Source organism: Sebastes fasciatus, chromosome 4 (assembly GCF_043250625.1).
Source record: "Sebastes fasciatus isolate fSebFas1 chromosome 4, fSebFas1.pri, whole genome shotgun sequence".
Classification (NCBI taxonomy): Eukaryota; Metazoa; Chordata; class Actinopteri; order Perciformes; family Sebastidae; genus Sebastes; species Sebastes fasciatus.
In genome coordinates this window covers 17,576,857-17,599,011 of record NC_133798.1, presented here as the reverse complement: position 1 = coordinate 17,599,011, position 22,155 = coordinate 17,576,857, and the positions used below count along the sequence as shown (strand labels likewise).

The window sequence follows — 22,155 nt, the reverse complement described above, 5'->3', positions numbered from 1 at the left end:
CTCTTTTCATAATGTCAAACACTTATAATAACAATCAAAGCCTGTCATGGCAAAAACAAGCACTTTTAGTGGACGTAAATGACGGCCCCAGCTTGCCCCAATAGCACCATATTGTAGCCTGTGAGCAGTTGCTGTCTGCAGCGCTCTTCTTGACCAATTATGATGCTATGAATTTACACACTTTTACACACTAATTTCCCTTAAGGTCCTTTCTAATATGGCCACAATGATTAATTGTTTGTTTAATTGGATATGTCAATTAAAATTGTTAATTTGGTTATAGGATACCGGTCCATTGGAAGTACATTCAGCATCATTCAAAGGTCCTTGGTCCACATCAATGTTCACTCATATTTACTGATAGTTTTATTCCTTCTTTCTCTCTCTTTCTCTTTTTATTGGGCAAAATTGTTTCAGACTCTCCTGTAACAGTATATAAGCTGAATGGTGAATCTGATTTAAAATATGAATTATATGAAGGCAATGCATTCATTTATAATCAAATTTTCTCAACCATGATGGGAGAAATGATCTCTCTGCCTCTGGTCTCTGCCAGCGCTCCTGATTCAGACAGCTGTTGCTTTTCACATTGTGTTACTGGGCGTGAGGCTGAGAGCTGGTGCTACGCTGGTGTGGTTTTGTTAACGTCTTGGGGGCAGTGAGTAAGCAGCGAGGTGCCTGCTCAACTAAACCAGGGCTCAGGGTTTATTTTTTTACTGGCAACTGTTGAAATGTCAATCATCAGTGCGTCAACCTATCAAAGAGCTTGTGCCTTGGAGGCTGACAGGAAGCAGAGACACGTTAAAGAGGCGGCGGCACTGTCTGCTGGTTATTCACATAAAGGCAGGGATTGGCTGCTGAAGCATGTCACGTGTTACGACACAGGTTGATTCTGATACAGTTTCCACACAGAAAAGCTGACATTAATCAGCAACATTTTAAATAATAGATTAACTGATTAAGGCATTTAAGACGTTACCGTAAGCTCTGGGAACTTTTTTTTGGACATTTTATAGACTACATAATGATCAATTAATTGAAAAAAATAATCAACAAATTGATCAATAATGAAAATAATGTTTAGTTGCAGCCCTATACACCCATATTGTAACTGCTGGTATATGGTTTTGCAAGTGTGAAGTGTATTTCTGGCTTATTCATGCGGATTCCTGACCTTTTACTTTGGTTTTATCTTGTAAGAAAAGATGTCAAACAAGCAAATCCTGCTTTTTATTCAGCATTCCTAAGGTCTTTTCTAATGCGACTGAAACTGAAGTTTCAATATAGGCCACACAGGTAATTGCTCAACAGGTTAAAGAGCCTCTATTTGCACAGCCGGTCTATATTTTGCGTTATTGTTGTAAAAACTGTGGAGGTTTTATTATCTTTCTATAGACTCACAGTAGTGACTAACAAATAATTTTTCTTCTGTAAAGAGTTTTCTATGTTTTGACGGTCTCTCTTTCTTTCTATTTTCTTTTATCTCCTAAAGGAAAGCCAGGCAGTCCTGCTAATGTTCCATCAGCTGAGCTTCTAGCTGTAACCCCACCAGGTGGTCCTCACTTCAACATCATGCTGCACCTCACCTTGCTCCTCCATCTCCTGGTCCTCTCTCTCTCCCCTGCAGGTCAGTAGCACATTCAGCTGAAAGGGAATGGCGAAATTAACTGGCAGGATGTGTATTTTGAGATACTGTATCACGGCTGCAAGAACACATCTCTAAAAAGCATACTTTACACTCAGCCTTTTTAATGTAGCTATTGAATGTGGGTATGACCCCACGAGTCATTCAATTACTCAGCTTAGAGTTACAGTTGAAATAAAAACATGTAAATTACATTAAATTACTAATTTGGCCTCAGTTATATATTAAATTAGTTGCAATTAGTTTAGCAGTATGAGCAGTTTGCTCTCTGAGAATGTTATTTTCAAACATTGCTGGTGAGCAGCACTAAAACCAAAATTACTTCTCATTTAGCCTGACTCTTTTTCTAACAAACTGTCAATGCACAGCTATGTCTCCTAAAAATTATCTTCCCATACATCTAAACTGCATTCTCAAATACGTTTGTAAGTCCACGGACGGCCGCAGCAGGTGACAGCCAAACCATGATGTATTTTTACTAAACCTAAACCAGTAGTTTTGTTGCCTACATACAACGAAGTAGTTTTGTTGCATTTTTGTTTTGTTTTAATGTCATAGTCATTTTAAGCGAAACCATGATGTATTTTTACTAAACCTAACCCAGTATTTTTGTTGCGTTTTTTGTCTTGTTTACAACGTTGACCACATGTTTAAAACTTGTTAAAACTGTGATCATAATCCGGGAGAAAATATGTTTCCCTCGAATCGTAAATGAGAATGAAGTCTAGTTGTATGGGAACATAATTTTTTGGGAGACAGAGTTGCAATGCAGTGTGTCTCATATACTCATATAGCAGCTACAGAAACTGACCTGAACTACAAAGCATGAATATCACACAGGTGGCAGGCAGCTGATACAAGCACACGTCAAAACTGGATTGTCAGGGTGAATAGGGCACAAGAGAAAAGAGGTGTTTTAAGAACATACAGTTAATATAATGACTCTGACAGTGATGGCAGGAAATCTGATTTCATTGACTACAGTAAAGATGTGTTATAATGTCAGGTGAATATGCAAACTAATTAAATCAGATCTTAAGATGTGTTACACATGCTAAGGCCAACTGTACAAAAATGCACAAATTGTAGAAAAAGCTACAAAGCTTATGTATATCTGACATATCAGGTTGGGCAATCATGTGCCTTGGAGGGCCTATAGTGTTTGCAGGTTTTCATTCCTGTGTTTGTGATGCTGCTGTGCCATCAGTTGTGTTAGAAACAAAGCAATGCGGTCAGAAAACAGCAGGCCTGAAAATGACCTCCTCTGTGTTCTCATACCTTGGGCTATTCTCACTTGTTTCACATTTGATTTCACATGAACAAAAACAAAGGGGGAGCTTGGATTGGGAATTCTCCCGGCTTCCCACCACATCTCTCTCAAACAGACTTTGAGGAGATTTATCTTTCTTCTTTTTCCTGCATGGTAAGGTAATTGTAGGTGAGTTCACCAAAGGTTTTGGCAGCACTGCAGCAAAAGCTTAGAATATCCTGGTGAAAATGCGCCTGACATACAGTACATCAACTCAAAAACACCACATACCTGGTTGCTAGAGACTCAGTATATTCACATACGAGTTCACCCGTACAAGGTTGAACTGTATGGCTGCTCTATCTAAACAGACAGCAGCCAACCAACAGACTCGGGCCGTTATCCTGGGGAGAGAACATTGGCTTGACATTTGTGTTTAGCCCCAATAAGAATAAAGTTTGAAGTGACATTAATGCTATTACAGCAGAACAAAAGTCAAGCACACACACACTATCCAACAACCAAAGTATAGAGAGTGTGTGTAAGGATACAACAGAATTCAACAGTCAGGATTATCATTCAATCATCAGGTTGGTATGCTGTTTTTCTCCCTTCTGTAAATGTACAAGGGTGAGTTTGAATACAGCATCACAGAGTAAATAAACCCACATTCACTCGAGGCCAGTTTTCTATTTTATTGTCAAGAGCAGGACGTAGTGGATTCCAGAGAGATGGCCCTAAGCCGTCCAAAGCAGGGTTTCCAGCCATTCATCACATTCTCAGCGGCAGAGATGGATTATATCAAAGACCTGCACCTCTCTGAAGAAACTCTTATGATGATGTATGATTTGTTTTGATCATTTTTTCTCGGCGTATCCTGTGAGGAATGAGAGAAATACACCTGCCGTTTCAACACATTAACACTCTCAACTCGTCAAGCACCGCCACTTGGTTAGTGCCCCTCGGCATCGGAGACATACTGACGGGGTACCCCTCTTGCGTTACTTTTGGACGGACCGGGGATGGCGTGTCAAGACACGCTTGTTACATGCAGAGTTTCCTTTCAAAATAAACCATTTTCACAGGAAGTTAGTAGGATAGTTAGGGTTAGGAAATGGGCGTGGTTGACGTCAACGTCACTGACTAACGACTGACGTGACAAAATAAGTCAACGTTACTTTTAGTTTCACACGGGACATGAACAACGGTCTCCCGGTTAAAAGTCTTGTATGTTTGACCCATCCACCACCACTCCCACCCGAGTGGACTCTCACACTATTAATACTACGTCGTAATTGAAAGCCCGGTTCGTCTCATACTGTCGCTAAATGTTGCCTCCGTACGTCCGTTTCCGATGCCGAGGGGTGCTGCCCAATTGGCGGTATTTGAAAAGTGGGGAGTGAGACCGGGTTGGCGGTTTAGGAACACAGGAAGTAATTAAAACATGAATATCAGCAGTTGTATATTTGCAGCGTCATGGTTCAATATGTTGACATGATTTCCTTTTGTTAACTGTTACAGATGCATCAATGCACGAGGAGGTACCCGACTTTTACGGAGGTAAGACTATAATACTAATATAATAATGTTTACTTGTTCCAATGCCATAACAAAATCTTCCTGGACTGTTAGAAAACATTCATGGAGTTTTCAATAATGATGAAAATAGATTCTCTTCTTCTTGGTTTTGGCCAGTGTTGTACCATGAGATATTCAGCATTAACACACACACACACACACACACACACACACACACACACACACACACACACACACACACACACACACACACACACACACACACGTTTAGTAGACATTGCCATTTCTCTCTAGTGAATGTTTGCACAGCGAGCTTGCCAGCACCATCAGTCTTGCCAAGAATCTCGGCCACTCACTGCGTTTGATGTGAGAGAGTCTAATGGAAATGCAATTTTGAGATTCCCCCCTACATTCATGCACTTAAAAAAAAAATCTTCAGTCATGTGTGTCCAAAGTTTTCTTGTGCGGGACATAATTGAGCTGTAATCTATTTCTGCACAAACTATTCGTAAAATGTTATATCATTGGGGATAAGGTTTCAAGGTCAAGGCTAACCATGAGGTTACAGATAATGTTTAATGACCAGAACAGGCACACGGTTGACAGGGTTGTGTTTTTATGAACATCTATGTGTTCTGTCAGAGTAGCCTTGAGGATTCCTCTGCCCACGCAGACCCAGACCATAGTAAGCACCATAGTAGAGTAAATACCTGAAAATGTGAAAAATAGGACTATTTGATTTATAGTCCTGAAACCAGAGCTGCACCTGTTTACTGGCAGGTTGGTGACACTGTGGCTTTGGAGGTCAGAGAAGGAAGCAGGCTGTGATTCAATCAATTTTATTTATATAGCAAATGTATATCAAATCATTCATAGTCAAGGCTGCACAACCAGATCTGTTTGAGCAGAGAAAGGCCTGTGACTTGTGGTGTCTTATTGCATAATACTGTCACAACAACTCTTGCACAAGAGCTGTTACTGGCATGAAGTTTGAATTCCATTTAATTTCCATAAGATGGTTTCGATTTCCATAAAAAGACAAATGTGCCTCACTTTCCGGGAAAGGGACTGCTTTTGTGTGGCACAATTCCTCTTTTTGTTCATACCGTATGTTCAATCTAGTGGAAAACAAGACCACATGTGATGTCTTTTCGTGTAAAAAACAACAGAATATTTACCTCCTCCTTAATTAAACACATTATTCGCGCTTTTGCACTGTTATTTTACATCATTTACTGATATACGATGAAAACAAATGAAAAGAAGTATGTCAGATCCAACTGGCCTTCAGTTGCAGCTCTGCCCATCTTGTGCCCACTGCAGCCCCTGAGGTGGTAAAACTACAATGATATCTGCCTGTCTGGATGCGTTAAGGGACAGGCAGTGACAGATGGCTCCCTTTCTCATGATCCACAATAGGAAGGGACTAATGAACATCTATCTGGAGGTCATGTTTTTTTCAGCTGTAGCTATTTCTGGATTTCTTCTCCTTCTTGCAGATATACATTAATCCTAATGGAGATGGTTAAAGTCCAAGATATTACACTGTAATGTGCAGAATGAATCTAGGATGGTCATCAGAGCTAGAAACTGTATTAGAGCTGCCATGCCTCATTGTGGCGTTATAGTGGTCTGATGGATAATACAGAAAAATGATAATATGTGGCGGTGTGATTCACCCATAAATAGATTTATTTATTATATATATTTTTCCTGTATGTAATTATTTTGAATATAAACCGTTTTTTAAAGCTTGTTTATCACTTCTGATTTTTATACAACCCATCCATCATTGTAGATTATTCTTGAATATTATGGGACAAACTTATAAGAGAACTGTTTAAAGCAACAGTTCAATATTTTGGGAACTACGCTTATTCGTTTTCTTGCCAAGAGTTAGTTAAGAAGATAGATACCACTTTCATGTCTGCTGCTTTACATGTCATGTATGCTAAATATGAAGCTATAGCCAGCAGCAGATTAGTTTAGCATAAAGACTGTAAACGGGGATATAGCTAGCCTGGCTCTGTCCAAAGCATAGACTGTATAAGAAATGGACATATGGTGCCTTCAAATGGAACTCAAGTGAGAAGTAAGGTCATTTTCTCATAGACTTCTATACAATCTGACTTCTTTTTGTAACCTGAGGAGTCGCCACCTGCTGGCTATTAGAAAGAAAGAAAGCTTGATAACCAAAGTGAATAAACGACAATGTTTTACAGTGGGGTATATGCCAGACTATATCTTGGTGGGGCACAGTCGCTGTGATGTTGCCAGGCAACCAGCGGAGGCTCCAGGAAGTCACTGTGAAATAGTCCAGAAATAGTCCATATCTATCTTTTCATCTAACACAAATGTTGTAATTGTAATTGTTGTAAAAAAGTCTAGTGTGTTATCAAGAGGAATATAACATTTTCCAAGCGCAAGGGTGATTTTCAAAGGTGCAACCTTTAAATGAAAAAATTTAAACTCTCTCCATTTCCAAAATACTGTAGGTCTCTATTGATGAATAATACATTGAGAATTTCTACTGTGTAGAGCAGCTTGTCATTTACTGTACTGTCAGTGTTTACTTCTGTATCTGCATTAGATTTGTACCGTGTGTGTTATTCTGTGGGGGAAAAATAAAGTGGAGGCAGACTGTCAGCGAGGGGTAAATTGGAAAGAAGGAAGGCTTGCTGATTCGTTGCTTGGGAACATGTTGCGATGCTGCATGCAGGTTGAATTGTTGATGGATTCAGTGGGGAGAGGAATCATTTTTTCTAGTGGTCTCCCCTTTGTCTTGTTTTTCATCCATTTACTCGCTTTTCTTCTCCATGAGGCATCGAGCGTTGATGACTTTTACAGTCAGTGTGTCACCTCCTGGACATGTTGACATTATCTCCACTCGTCTGCAGAAATAACACAATGCAGCTAGGACTCTAGGCTTTTGATGCTGCACACGTCAGTCCGATACACTATAGACTACAGCTGTTAAGGTCACTCAGCACTAATACATGTGAGAAAATACTGCTTGGGCTTTATAATTTTGAACGCTTTGTCAAACTTGGACAAAGATAAAGACGTAGCCATAGGAGGAGGCAGAGTCGATCCCACACTCTTCGAAGGTCAGAACATTGCGTAGGTGGCCTCCCAGCTGGGAGAAGCTGCAGAATCCCTTTTTGTTCTTACATGTGAACTGCTCATCATTCAGCCCATAGCAATGTTAATGCCCATCATTCTGCTGTTAAAGTGACCATCACCCCCTGCAGGCTTGAAAGATGGCTGTAAAAAGTTTGTAGTTTTCACGGCATTTAAAAGTCAAAATGTCAATAGAGACTTCTTGAATCACTTCTCAGCTGTCCAGCCATATGGTCCGTACTTTTCATTCATATTTCACCAAGATATGGCTGAATACACCACTTCCATCTAGGCATGACCTTGTTGAGCAAGTGGGTGTTTTAGTGCCTGCCCTGCAGTGGATTCAAAGTTTCCAATACTTTCCGTCAATCGGTCGCCAGAAAATGAATCTGCAACTATTTTAATAATAGAATATTTCTAATAATAATGATGATATTAATAATTCAAGCAAATCTTTTAAGCAAAAAAAATGTAACTATACAATATTCAGAGCATTAATACAGCATCAAACAACTATTATGTCAAGATATAGAGGAGTAATGTCTACCTGAGCAGAGAATGAAGTCGCTCTCCTTCTGTTTTAATCAGAGCTTCTCTGTGCTTTGTTGACATCTCCGGGCCGGCCGTGCATGCCTTTAGTGCATGTTCATGCATGTGAGCGTGCCCCACTGGCTAGCTCACAGCCGCTGCTCTGCACTGCTCTCATACAGCGGTTACAGGTAAACACTGTTTGCTCTGTCAGCACTGTTGCCGTTGTTTTCACTGTTAGCGCTGTTAGCACCATAAGCTGTGAGCCGCCAGCTCAGCCTTCGCCATGTTGAGAGCCGTGCGGAGGCAATAGAAATGCTCCCAATCTCGCATTTAGCACCTGTAATTTTTCAGAACTTTTTATAATTTTTTTAGACAAAAGGTGAATAAAGAAAATATTCAGTAGATTTATGGATAATAAAAATAATCGTTAGCTGCAGCTTTATTGATAATATGAATGATTGAATATGCTGAATATCTGATGGACAGCTGAGAAGTGGATGATGCTGCATAAGTGGTCGGAGAAGTTGTTTGTGCATATTTTAATACAGTGAAAGCCTCAGTCATCGTTTATTATAGCAGACTGAGTTTCAGATTAATATGTATTATGGCTTGTGAAAACATCTGGATCCAAATTCACCCTCTCACATGGCCCGTTTGAATAGCTCAGCTCTGTTGCAGCTGTCATTTCGGAGAATAATTCGTTTTGACAGCAGTTGTGATTGCACAGCTGGCACCACACTGAGCACACACTGACTGACACATGGCCCTCTTATGTACACACCTCTGCAAAATAGTTGCGCTGGCATTGAAGCAGAATAATTATTTATTCAACATGTAAAATTAAAAAAAAAAAAAAGTAGATTTCTACTCCAGGGACAATTTGGTCTGACACCATGCCTCATTATGTGGCTCAAGGGCTTGTGGGTAATTATTGCTACACTGTGGTGCCTCCAGGAAACAATATGTTATCTGTCCCACTTGGACACTCTTGGTCACGCAAACATACCATGCTGCAGATGTAACACAGCTGTGAGTAAAGTTAAATTCATCAGAGGATTAAGGTCTTCTGGGATTTGGCGTAATTATGTGACTATTTAAATGTGAACAGAAAACACACACAAAATATGTATTTTGCAAAACCCGTGAAAAGCTGGGAATTATAACAAACGACATTAAACAAGAAAATAATTTAACAAAAAGGACAGATTGCAGTTGTTTTTATGTTCATACGTATTATAAAGTTTCAAATAGACCAGTCATTGTCATGCACCTAAAATTATACCTGAAACCTCAATGAATAATTGATGTCTCATTAGAAACTGATACTGGGGAAGATAACCGGCTTTACAGTATCTCAAATTCAAATGAGAGTCTAAACCTACCTGCTCTTCAGTTGAATAGGAGTCTGTGTTGTATAATGAAATCTGTCCAGAGGATGTTCACTTCCAGTAAGCCCTGGAGACACATAGCCTCTGACTAGCGTGTGTGTGTGTGTGTGTGTGTGTGTGTGTGTGTGTGTGTGTGTCTTCCCCTCTTTGTACAGATGTGGAACAGATGTACAACTCAGGGCATCCACAGTCAAGTAATGTCAAAAGAGGAAACAGAGGAAGTGTTTAGTGCAGGGAAAAGGAGAACCTGGGAGACACACTGATACAGAGAGAGCATGAAACAGAGATTGAAATAGGGATGTGGCTTTGGAGAGTTGGAAAGAGATTCTCTGTGTTTTGGACAAAATGTATCAGGCATTTTTAGGATGAAGGTGGAAAGAGCTTATGACAGAATACACTAGGCAGCTGAGGGTGGGAGGCTTTGAGAGATGGAGAACGAGAGAGGGATGATTTGAGAATAACAAGACTTCAGTCTACAGCCATGCTAGTGGCTTTCTTAAGCTGTAATGCCCAGCGGTGCTTTGAGCTCACAATGACGATGCTACCATGCTGATTTTTTATCAGGTTTAATGTCGCCAATTACACTATTTTTCTTTTGCATGTTAGCATGCTAACATTTGCTAATTAGCCCTAAACACAAAGTAAGGTCAATGCTAATGTGAATGTTTTAGTTTTGCAGGTATTTGGGCATAAAACAGTGTTGGTCAAAATGATTTGACCTTATGATGGTGGTAGATAGAATGTTAACCAAAATTAATACAGTTCATCCAGGCAGCAATCTCCAGGTACGAAAAGTGAAGTCAATATGGAAGTGCCTTAAACTTGCATTCTTTCTAACAGCCAGCAGGGGGCGACTCCTCTGGTTGCAAAAAGAAGTCTGATTGTATAGAAGTCTATGAGAAAATGACCCTAATTCTCACTTGATTTATTACCTCAGTAAACATTGTAAACATGAGTTTATGGTCTCAATCGCTAGTTTCAAGTCTTCTTCAATACAGCATGATGTTCATTTAGTAAATTATGGTCCCATTTAGAGTCAAATAGACCATAAAGCAGGGGATGCTTTAGGGCGTGGTTACAGTACCTTGTGATTGACAGGTTGTTACCACAGCGTTGTGTTGTTGTTTTCATCTTACAACTTTAACTCTTTCACAGCATGTTTTCAGTTCGTGAACGCCAATATTAACATTTCGGTTGCCTAAAAATGTCTCATTCAGCGTTCGGTTGTATTTAACTCCACCCTCTAGTGTCACTCCTGGTTGCAAAAAACAAGATTGCGACGGCCAAAAACCAAGTTGACAACGGCAAAAATAACGAACTCAAGGCTTCAAAATGGCAGTCCACAAACCCATGGGTGACATCACGGTGACTACGTCCACTTTTTATATATGTCTGAGTTCATACTGAAGGGGACGTGGATGTCTGACCTAATTTTCCGTTACAGCTGTTTCACTCAAATGTGAAACCAAGTTCATTAGGGTTCATCTTAATGGGTATCGTGATTATCTGTACCGAATTTCAATTAAATCCATCCAGTAGTTGTTGAGTCATTTCACTCAAAACCATGAATGTCTATACAAAATGCCATTGCTATCCATCCAATAATTGTTTAAATATTTCAGTCTTGCCCAAAGTGGTGGACTGACCAACTGACATTGCCATCCCTGGAGCCATGTAGTGTAGCTACCATGGCTAACTAGAGAGCAAAGAGACCTTTAGAATGGAAGTAGTTGTAGAAGGAAATCCAGGAAAGGTAAAGAAAGAGGAGCCGAGCGTGGCAGTAGGATATAGGTTAGAGAGATGGAGTGAGGACACGGGAAAGCCAGAGAGAGTTGGAGACCGATAGACAGAGAGAGTGAAGAGAATGTAAGAGGCCTGTGTGTGTCTCCAGGCAGTGGAGGCCTTATGTGGCCTGCTTCAACACTCCCCTTCACCATCTGTCACAACCCACATTACAGGGAAACGATAGGAACGGCACCAGTGCTCAACTCTCCGAGTTTCACTCCAACTTGCTATTTCAGCACTGCACCAGAGCCTCGGTGGCTCCCATCCTCCAGCCCATCACACATTTATATTTAATGTTTACACGCAAAGCATTTATCTGACACTCATGCAGAGCAATCTAAGTGCAACAGCAGAATAGGGTCACTAGATTCACTTTACTCTGCTCATCCCTGTTTCTTTCAATTCCTCTGTTTTTTTTTACTTTGCTCGTTTATTCTTTCTTTCTTGTTCCCAGAACATAGTTTCCCACTTAATTTGCCCTCCATCAGCCTCGCAATGCCCCATTAATAGTATGTTTAATTCTCTCTCAGCCAGTTGTAATTCAGAGTCCTTGGGATTTGCATCAATGTCAAGCGTTCACACACGGCTGGCTGCTGGAGTGTGTGAGTGGGAGTGGATCCTGTCTCCTAACGTCTTAATTGCTGCCTCCTGGTTGGTCCTCCTGATGCGAGAAGGGTACAGCTAACTTGCTAGTGTGGTTACAAGTCTGTCTTTATACCGGTTAGGATTATACGATTTTTGATTCCTTTTGCTTCCCTACAGCAGAGGCAGATGAATGTACATCTGGTTCTCTGATGTTTAACTGCACGGTATTGGAGATTACTGCACTGCTCACACATGTGCGACTGCTGGAATGTATCTGATTATTGCTTTATTTTTCTCATTATTCTGCACAAACTGTTTTTGTGGGAGTAAGCAGTAAAAAACGCATCTTTTGTTCAGGTTTCTAAAGGTCGCTCACTTTCCAGTCAATATGACATTTTTCAGAGGTAAGCGCCAATGCAGGCCTGGTTAGAAGGATCGAATAGGAGCAGGATATTACTGTCTGAAAGAGCGAGCTTCTCCCCATTGAGGTGTCAGCTGTGCTCTCTTAGAACTCAGAGACGCTGAGGGAATAACGCACATGTACGCGCACCCATTCACACACGCCTCCCATTTGTATTCCTGCAGTCACCTACACACACACACTCTTGATCTGAGAGAATAATCAGCATTTGGGAACATTTCGCCTCATTGCTTATTCATAGCCTGGCATTGTGTTTATGTGTTATTCATGCCTCTGCTCGCGATGTCTGTCTGTTCTAATGAGTAATTGGGGCTAATTGCACGTGTGTGTCGATGGTGTAAAAAGGCAGATTGAACCAAGAAAGGCATTTTCATCAAGGAGACTCTTCTCCCAGGATTTGCCCGTGCAACTGCTTCCCAGCAGCGCCGAGGATGACACATGCAGTATGAAAGGGGGTTTGGATTATGCTAAGTCAAGATAGCATTTCCAGTTCCAGGATTTTGTATTAGCTTGTGACAATATCATATCCACTGGCAACAGATGAATATGTCGCCATGGTTTGGCACCTGAGCGAGCACATCTCTGTCATAATTAGTGTGATGTTGTGATTTGGAATAAAAGCAGGGGCTTATTACTCTGCGTCATGCTTGAAAGAGAGAGTTTGAGAGAAATCAAGGGTGTGATTAGATGCGGCTACAATCAGGATTTCTCTGAAATCAGCTACTAAGCAATAGAGGTGTGTGTGCTAACCACAAACCAGATGGAAATATCAGAAGGCAGGTCCTCCCAGGGCCTAGAGTGGAGTCAATATGTTTTGTTTTTTGTCTTACATCTGAGCACTGCTGTCTTGTATTTTGATGGAGCTGCCCCAGAAGTGCCAGACAGACGCTGATCTTGATATTTCCTGTTTGTAAGTCTGACCCAGCTTGTTATTCACCCCGGTCTCGTTTGTTTTTTTGTCAGCAGACGAAGCCACAGGTTACGGGCCAGTGTTTGAGGAGCAGCCGGTGGACACCATCTACCCCGAGGAGTCGCCCGAGGCTAAAATCACCATGAGCTGCCGCGCCCGGGCTCATCCACCTGCCACATACAAGTAACATATGTTCCCCATAACCCCAGTCTCATTACTGCCCGCTGTGCATTCTGTGTGCCTCCCATCGCTCGGCATCTCTCAGAGGGAATCCACACTGTTTTAGGATCTGACTGTAAACGGCAAGGTCACAAGGATGTTGATCTTAAACCTTGATGCACCTCAAAGGTGCAAAGGTTATTATATGTGTGTGGTCGATTGTGTGATACATTTTCCCCGCATACAGTAATTGTGTTGTTGTCAAACAACCTGCACAACTAATTCTGTTTTTGTTTAAATTACAAAATATGACACGGCAGAAAAAACCCCAAAACTAATAAGATGTTGTTCCTGCAGCAGCAGCACAAACAGCACCATCGCGTCTCCACCTCATTTTGCAGCTCAAAATTGAAAGCGTTTCACATCATCCATTTCAATTTAGATGTAAATGTATGTAAATGATATTGCTTGGCATCCCCCAGATCGGTTTCACTGTCAGAGAGCCCAGAATTAGATGTCAGAGGGGAAGGAATTAGCTTTGACCACAGCTGGTATTAAGTGTTTAAGAGGGTTCATCTACAGTACAGTCTGTTACGCCTTTTAAAACATGAAATTAGTTATTGCTTTCATATAGAACAGCTCACACTTTTTGAATCTTTGTAAATTCTTACAATATGTGCAGATGTTTATGCAGACTCTGGTCAGAGGGGCCAAATGTCATTCTATACTCTTATACACAGACTACTTTCACTGCTCTATTGACCATCATTTGTTTTCCTTGCAGGTGGACGCTGGACAACATGGAAATCGACTTGACCGCACAAGGCAGCCACTACAGATTAGCAGGAGGCAACTTGGTCATCAGCAACCCTGTTAAAACCAAACATGTAGGACAGTACCTCTGTATGGCTACCAACATGTACGGCACGATCATCAGCCGAGAAGCCTCGGTCCAGTTTGGATGTGAGTTGCCCAGATGTGAACCCCCTTTATAAGCTGCAATGATGCTCAGCACAGTACCATGCAGATTTAAGAGAGAACTGCCCTGGAGCTGTACTTTCATGCATATTAAGCTCACTGAAATTGCAAGGGAAGCTGGGACAAATCCTAAGTGGCGTGGAAAGTACAATTTGTGAATGGTCTAACTTCATGATGCCAGCATGGCTGATGTTCTTTCTTTACTGTAAATTATAGCTCAATTCAAAAGCAGTCGTTGGACTTTATGCAACCCTTAAACCTTTAGTGTGGGTTTTATAGAAAGTAGCCATAGGAGATGCTCAAATATGAATGTATGACTATTAGGGCTGTCAATCGATTACAATATTTAATTGTGATTAATCCCATGATTGTCCATAGTTAATCGCAGATTAATTGCACACATTTTATCTGTTGAAAATGTACCTTAAAAGGAGAGTTGTCAAGTATTTAATACTCTTATGAATATGTGACATGTATATATGATATCATATATGATATATGACATGGTTGGTACCAATGGATTCCTTATGTTTTTCTAGTTTCATATGATGCCAGTATCTAGCTTTAAAACTGAGCCTGTTACAACCTAAAAATCACAAATTGCATTAATGCATTAAAGAAATTAGTGGCGTTCAAACAAATTGTGTTAACGCGTTATCACGTTAACTTTGACATCCCTAATGACAATAGATTCTGAGTAGCTCTTCAATCAGAAACTGTCTCAATTGAATTTTTGTCTCTGCTTATCTCAGACCTCGACCTTTTCTCGTCGGAGGAGAGGGAGTCGGTGTACGTCAAAGAGGGACAGGGGGCAGTGCTGCTCTGCGCTCCCCCACCACATTATCCAGGTACAGTATCTGACAGCTGAGTGTGTTTGTGCTGAAGTGTTCCTACAAGACTGTGTTCAGCCTCCATCATCATGTCGCAGTGGCAGCTGATTGATTGAAGTGGGCAGATGGAAGAGTGGTACAGTAGTTAGCACTGTTGATTTCTGGTCCTTTCTGTGTCGATTTGTAATGTTCTGTACGTGATTTAGTGGGTTTCCTCTTTGGTGCTGCAGTCCATAGCCATGCCAGTCAGCCGGGCTGAAAATTGTATATTCCTCATATATTTAAAGGAACAGTGTGTAACATTTCAGGGGATCTATTAGTAGAAATAGAATATAATGTTCATAACTATGTTTTCATTAGTGTATAATCACCTGAAACTAATAATCATTTTGTTTTCGTTAGCTTAGAATGAGCCTTTCATATTTACATATTTCTTTAGTTCTTTATTTGTGCATATAATAAAATAAAACAAAAGAGAAGACATATACATATACAATAACATAAAAAAATGCACAAGTGGGTTGAAAATAAAATCAACCCACCTAACACTGGAATTAAAGGCAATTGTATTACAATTTATGAACAGACATAAATATATTTAAAATATCTAAAAGAGAGAAGAGAATACTATTTCCAAGCAATAAAAGAAATGCTAGAGATAAAAAGACAGGAAGGAAAAAGGGGAGTGGTTCCTCTTCACGGAGTCTTCCATGTTGCTCCGCCATGTTTCTACAGTAGCCCAGAGAGGGCAAACCAAACACTGACTCCAGAGAGAGCCTTTCACGCTTTTACGTTACCTGAAGTCCACCATAGTTCTCTGATATACTTGTGAAACTGCGGTAACATGAGCCGCAGAGTGCAAAACCGTGGTACCGCCACCGGACTTCCGTTGCTCCTAAAGTAGTGTTATTATGGTGAGGATGGCCTCTGAGCGAGGAGAACGCCGTTACCACGGTTTTGCACTCTGCGGCTCACATTACCGCAGTCTTGGAAAGGGAGGAGTGAGCGGAGGGGTACTCAGTTGGTTGCAATCTGCAACCACACCACTAAGTGTTTAAATGAAAGTGTGACTGCTGCATTAGACACACTTTACGGTGAGCTTTTTTTTATCCACATGGGGGATTTCATGACACTGATGAACCGATTATATGAAATGAACTAAAGATATTTTGTCTCCTGTTGGCTTGGGATTGAATTGCCCTTGTTAATGTCCTCTGAGGCATAAAAATAATGGCATCATAGACTCTGTCACTGTCTCATTATGAGTTTCCTCAGTTTGCAGTCATTCCCATGCTGCGTTTACTCCTTCTCCCTCATGGATGTAAAAAGGAGATAATTCAATAATTCATTCATCAGTCTCATATCTAGTTCAAGCTAATATTCCATTACAAGGGTTGTTGTTTGTTTTTCCTTCTACTACTTGTCTGTATGTGGCCTCATTTTATTAAGCGTTTTCATAGCATTGCCGTTATTTAGCCATAGCCACCTAACCAAAAAACTGTACACATGTTCTCCATATTCATGCTTATGCAAATTAGTGGAACACAGCAGTCTGAAAGCATTGTTAACTCTCTCTCCACAGCATCAGAATTACCTCAATGTGCACACAGTATTCCTCCATTATGCCTCTCAGCTAAAAGAATTATAAGATTTCATCTGAAAGGTCAATAGATGCTTGGATAATAACTCCCCTCAGCACCAAAGAATCGTGCTATTTTTATTTAGCATGCATTCAGATTATTCAAAGTGAGCCAGTTTCACGTCTAATCCCCTCGGCGCTTTACAAAGCGTTTGCAGTGTGTCCAGGTTCTTGATTGACGGGTGCCATGTTGTCGTGTCTCTTTCTGTGCAGCCGAGCTGTCATTCCGATGGATCCTCAATGAATTCCCCACCTTCATCCCGCTGGACAAGAGGCGCTTCATCTCCCAGATAACGGGTAACCTCTATATCTCCAAGGTGGACTCCTCCGACAGCGGCAACTACTCCTGCATCACGTCCAGCCCATCCATATCCAAGAGCGTTTTCTCCAACTACATCCCCCTTGTACCTCTGGCTGAACGTTAGTACCTCACTTCCTACAACCCTTGTCTTTCCAGTTGCTTATTTCTGAACTTTTCATAAATTATGATTTACATTCAAGCTGTTTGAGATTTCTGGCTTCTTCAGTTTTACAGCCAGTGATTTTAAATGACCCACATAAAAGTTAAAACCTGAGTTGGCTTAATTATCTTGTACTAGATTGATCACAGTATGATACTTGGGCCACAATAACATTTACAATGCATTGCAATGAATGCCTCTCACTTCAGTATGCAATGCATTACATATGTTTTGATTAAGGCTGTCAAAATAGTTAATCGCAAATTAATCACACCTTTGTATCTGTTCAAAATGTACCTTAAAGGGAGATTTGTCAATTAGGTTTTATAGAAAGTACCTATAGGAGATGCTCAAATATGAATTTATGACAATTAGGGCTGACAATTGATTAAAATATTTAATCGTGATTAATCGCATGATTGTCCATAGTATATCGCAAATGAATCGCACATGTATTGTCATGTATTTAATACTCTTATCAACATGGGAGTGGGCAAATATGCTTACTTTATACAAATGTATGTATATATGTATTATTGGAAATCAATTAACAACACAAAACTAACAAATATTGTCCAGAAACCCTCACAGGTACTGCATTTAGCATGAAGAAATATGCTCAAATCATAACACGGCAAACTGAAGCCCAACAGGCAACAACAGCTGTCAGTGTGTCAGTGTGCTGACTTGACTATGACTTGTCCCAAACTGCATGTGATTATCATAAAGTGGGCATGTCTGTAAAGGGGAGACTCGTGGGTACCCATAGAACCCATTTTCATTTACATATCTTGAGGTCAGAGGTCAACGGACCCCTTTGAACATGACCATGCCAGTATTTCCTCGAAAATACAAAATACAAATACAAAATACATTTCCGTCTTCACAGGAATCAACATGATTAGGTTCAGGCAATAAAACTACTTAATTAGGTTTAGGAAAAGATCGACTAGGTTAGGTTTAGGCAGCAAAACTACTTAGTTAGGTTTAGGAAGAGATCGACTTGGTTAGGTTTAGGCAACAAAACTACTTTTATTTCCTTATTTGTTGAATTTGGTTGATATTAGCTTACGTAAGCACACTTCATATTTTGTTTTACAGGAAGAAAAGATCATTGGATTTTGATATGAAAATACGAAGAACATTTTTTTTGTTAAATAAGTGCACAATATGACCGGGATATGATCTAAAAGAGTTAAAGAGGCATTTTTCATTTCATCTCGACTTTAAGCTCAATACAATGTGAAATACAACATGAGAGATTGACTACTTGTGTCTCTATAATAGCCAGGAATCCTTGAAAAGTGTGCTATAAAGAAATAGTATCCAGGCTGTACTCTTTTACCAGCAGAATGAGGTGTGAGTAATAGAGCAGCAGCTAAAGTGTTTCTTAAAGAGATGAGTTTCTAAAATAAGCTTGAATATAGGAAGTGACTCTAGCTGGCTGCAGCAAAGTGCTGCATCGATTTTTTTTTTTTCTCTCGTTCCTACTGAAGCACCGTGTTTAATCACAACAGTGCTTGTTTTTAATGTAATAAGGTCACGCCATAGCTGTTGACTCTTTAAATTAGATTTATAGGAGCAAATTAGCTTAGAAGTGAACAGACACACAAGAACTGGCTTTAAGACAGAGCCAGCATGTTATGAAAAAATTAACTGGAACATGAACAGCCCCAGAGATAGACATAACAAACTAAAGCAGTGTAATTAAGAGTAGTTATTAATGCTCTGTGTGTTCGCGCGGCCGTATGTAAGAGGTACAAACCAGACAACTATTTCAATATGTTCCTTGGGGGTCTTCCTAGAATCCATCAGTTATTCCACTGTTTGTTACTGACTTTCGTGATCATGTAACTTGTGGCCCGCTTCACCCCTGGCAGAGAATGTGTTTTGAATAGTGCTTTAGTTATTAAACTAGAATGTCGTGTCCCACCAAGGTTCTCAGGATTAGAGCAGAGTTGTTTGGGCTCTCTCATGCACATGTGTATTTTTATGAGAGGCCTCCTGGATACGATGTGATCTGTATTTAACTCTAACTAGTTTGTGTTTGGGGGCGAGTGCATACCTTTGCATTTAGTCAGGGCTTTTTAAATGTCTTGTGTATGTGTAAATAGGACACAGTGGGCCTCATGCAGCAACATCCCTTAAATTTCTCTTATTTTTTCTCTTAACAGAAAATTAGGAGAAGTCAACTCCAGATGCACCAATCGTTCGTAACCATCCAAATCTGGTTTTAGCCAGGTGTGCTGAGTGATGAATCCCACTTAATCATAAATTGGAGGCGTGTGGTCGATTGTTTATTATTAGCATAGATAACGCCCCCTAAATACTATATAAGGGCAGATGGTGTTCCTTGTGCAAATTCTCTGGTACATGCCCAATGACTGGAGAGATGCCACCAAAAACGACTGTAAGAAGAAGAATTTCAACAGTAGTGAAATTTAGGTACTGTTAAATAAACTTAAAGGGGAAATACGCCCATTTTAAAAATTCCTACATGTTATTCCTATGGTCTAAGACAGTCTAAAACATATTAGCAACATGAACAACTCTCTCCTAAATCCAAAAACTAGAGTGATAGTGCTAGAGTAAATCTCAAACTGCTATGTCATAGGGTATAAAGTGTGGAGCTGCTCCACAGACAATGAATGGGGAGAGATGTTGAGCACCCAGGGTAACGTTCAGAGTACATTTTCTGTTTCACAACTGAGAACACTACAGTAGAATAAAGCTCATTTGGGTATAAGAAAGAAAACAAACATTTAAAATCAGCCTCCCATTCATTGTCTGTGGAGCAGCTCCAGACTTTATACCCTATGACATCACAAGTTTGAGACTTACTTCTCTGGTTTCTGGCTTTGAGAGAGAGTAGCTCATGTTTATAAAATATTGATTGAACTTTCCTCGGCCACGGAAATAACATATTGGAATTCTTAATTTATGTAGTTTTCCCCTTGAAACAAAGTAAATGTAATTTTTCCAGAGCGTTAGTACTACATTGCATTACAGGAAAAACAAACAGCATCTAAGAACAGTATGTAAGCCAATCAGAAGCTGAACGCATGCAGTATCATCCAAGGGTTTTTATAGTCTTAATTGGGATCAAAGGACCAACAGTATTTCTTTAGCCCTGAATTTAATAATCCAACCATTATAATTACTCTAAAATGATTACAGTGTATGATATTATTAATACAGATTTAAAAGTCATAGGCAAACAATTTGTGGACTGTGAAAACAAGACGTTTTTTTCTTATCTTGATAAGAGTGCTCTCGACCACTCGTAAAATGTTCTCTTACCTAACAGAAGAGCAAAAGTAAGAAAATATTGGTGAATCCCGGAAATCATTGGGTACTAACAAAATAAGAACAAATTGTGGATGTGAACAAAAATAAGAGAAAATATGTTCTTATATTGCATCCTGCATGAGGCCCAATGATCACAGTTGTCATGATTGCTAATCCTCTGAGTTACGTGTTACCTACATTGTTAGTGAGTGCGTTAACATGTTATCGTAGTATAACAGGTATGATCTGGTTTATGCAGCATCCTGGTTATGTTCTCAGCTTGTAAACACCATATCTTGGTTTCAGAAATGGGATAAGCCCTAATCCAGGTTTTTAGAAACCAGTATGCTACCTGGAGTACCCTGATTGAAAAGTGGATGCTCCAGCATATTTACACCTTATCCGTCAGTCTCTACAGTGTGGGCAGGTGTTTCATTAACTGGAGTTATGTTAGTAGTTTGTCCTTAAAACAAAAAATGATGATCTAGGCTGAAATATAAGTTAAAGGATGACACTAGAAATGCAAAGGATACATTTTATTGTTGCTCCTGTTTTCGGCTGTCTGTATCACTGCTGATGAGATGACAGGAATTCAAACCATCAGACTGGTAAATGAACTTAACTGGGTCTTCATTCTCACCTGCCGAGATAGATCAGTCAGTACAGACATGACAGAGCGCCTCAGATGTCGAGAAATCAAAGGAGCAGCTAGATCCACAAAATGTGCGGCAAAATGTGAACTCCGACCCACCAGAGACGAAATCAAGTTTACAAGTTTCCTTCAAAAATTACAGATTCCTCCTACTGAGGCTGAAAGAGAAAAATCCCCAGTTGAAACGAGCCACTACAACTTCCTGGTAAAAACATGTGAGGGAGGCGAACAACCTTGCGTCTCATGTTTCATGTTTAAACGTCATAACCCAAATACGGTTAAAACCAGGATGAGACTCTAAGCCGGGATACTAGTGTCCATGCAAATGTAGTCATTGTGTTGCTAACCTAAAAAGCCTTGTTACATAATGCTTTGTGTGTGTGTGTGCGCTTCAGTGGGACATCTGAGTTAAAAAAAAAAACATTTACAAAGAAGTATCTTTTGTTAAATTTGACCCACTTCGGCAATGACGGAAGAGGCTTTGAAAGAAACAAACACTGAATGGTTCAAATGAACACTAAATCATTTATTTGTTTCAGGCTTAGCAGCTAGAAATGTTTTTAGCATCAGTGTCATGATTCTGGTCTGTTGTTACTCCTCTTAGGTCCCATCAGGAAATACCCTGCTGACCTCAAGGTCAAGTTCCCAGACACCACTGCTTTGGTGGGGCAGAATATCACCTTGGAGTGCTTCGCTTTGGGGAAGTAAGTGTGAGAGATAACTAGTGACCTCTGATTTAAATCTGCTCTGTTTGGACTGAAAGATTTCATCGAAAATCTGGTATCAGCCAGGGAGTCTAATCTTCTAAGGTCCAAGTGTCATAAAGTTTAGAGTTGTATCTGCTCAGTCAGTAATGAAATAATGAGGAAAGGTTACTCTCTATTATTGTTGCATGAAATATTTTAAATATTATTAAATAAGTTATTTTAAATGATGCAGCATATCAATACACACATATTAATTATCAACAACTAA

General features: G+C 40.1%; 1 protein-coding gene across 3 annotated transcripts in view; it reads left to right on the top strand.

The window, feature by feature from the left end:
- Nucleotides 1-22,155, top strand: part of cntn1a (contactin 1a) — an 84,159-nt gene that overhangs the window by 38,559 nt on the left and 23,445 nt on the right. For all 3 annotated transcript variants that reach the window (XM_074632335.1, XM_074632336.1, XM_074632338.1), the window contains exons 2-8: nt 1,493-1,627; nt 4,416-4,454; nt 13,227-13,356; nt 14,117-14,295; nt 15,063-15,158; nt 16,993-17,199; nt 21,785-21,884. In XM_074632335.1, the coding sequence (XP_074488436.1) occupies nt 1,573-1,627; nt 4,416-4,454; nt 13,227-13,356; nt 14,117-14,295; nt 15,063-15,158; nt 16,993-17,199; nt 21,785-21,884 (806 nt within the window). In that variant the 5' untranslated portion in view covers nt 1,493-1,572. The remainder of the gene's footprint in view (nt 1-1,492; nt 1,628-4,415; nt 4,455-13,226; nt 13,357-14,116; nt 14,296-15,062; nt 15,159-16,992; nt 17,200-21,784; nt 21,885-22,155) is intronic.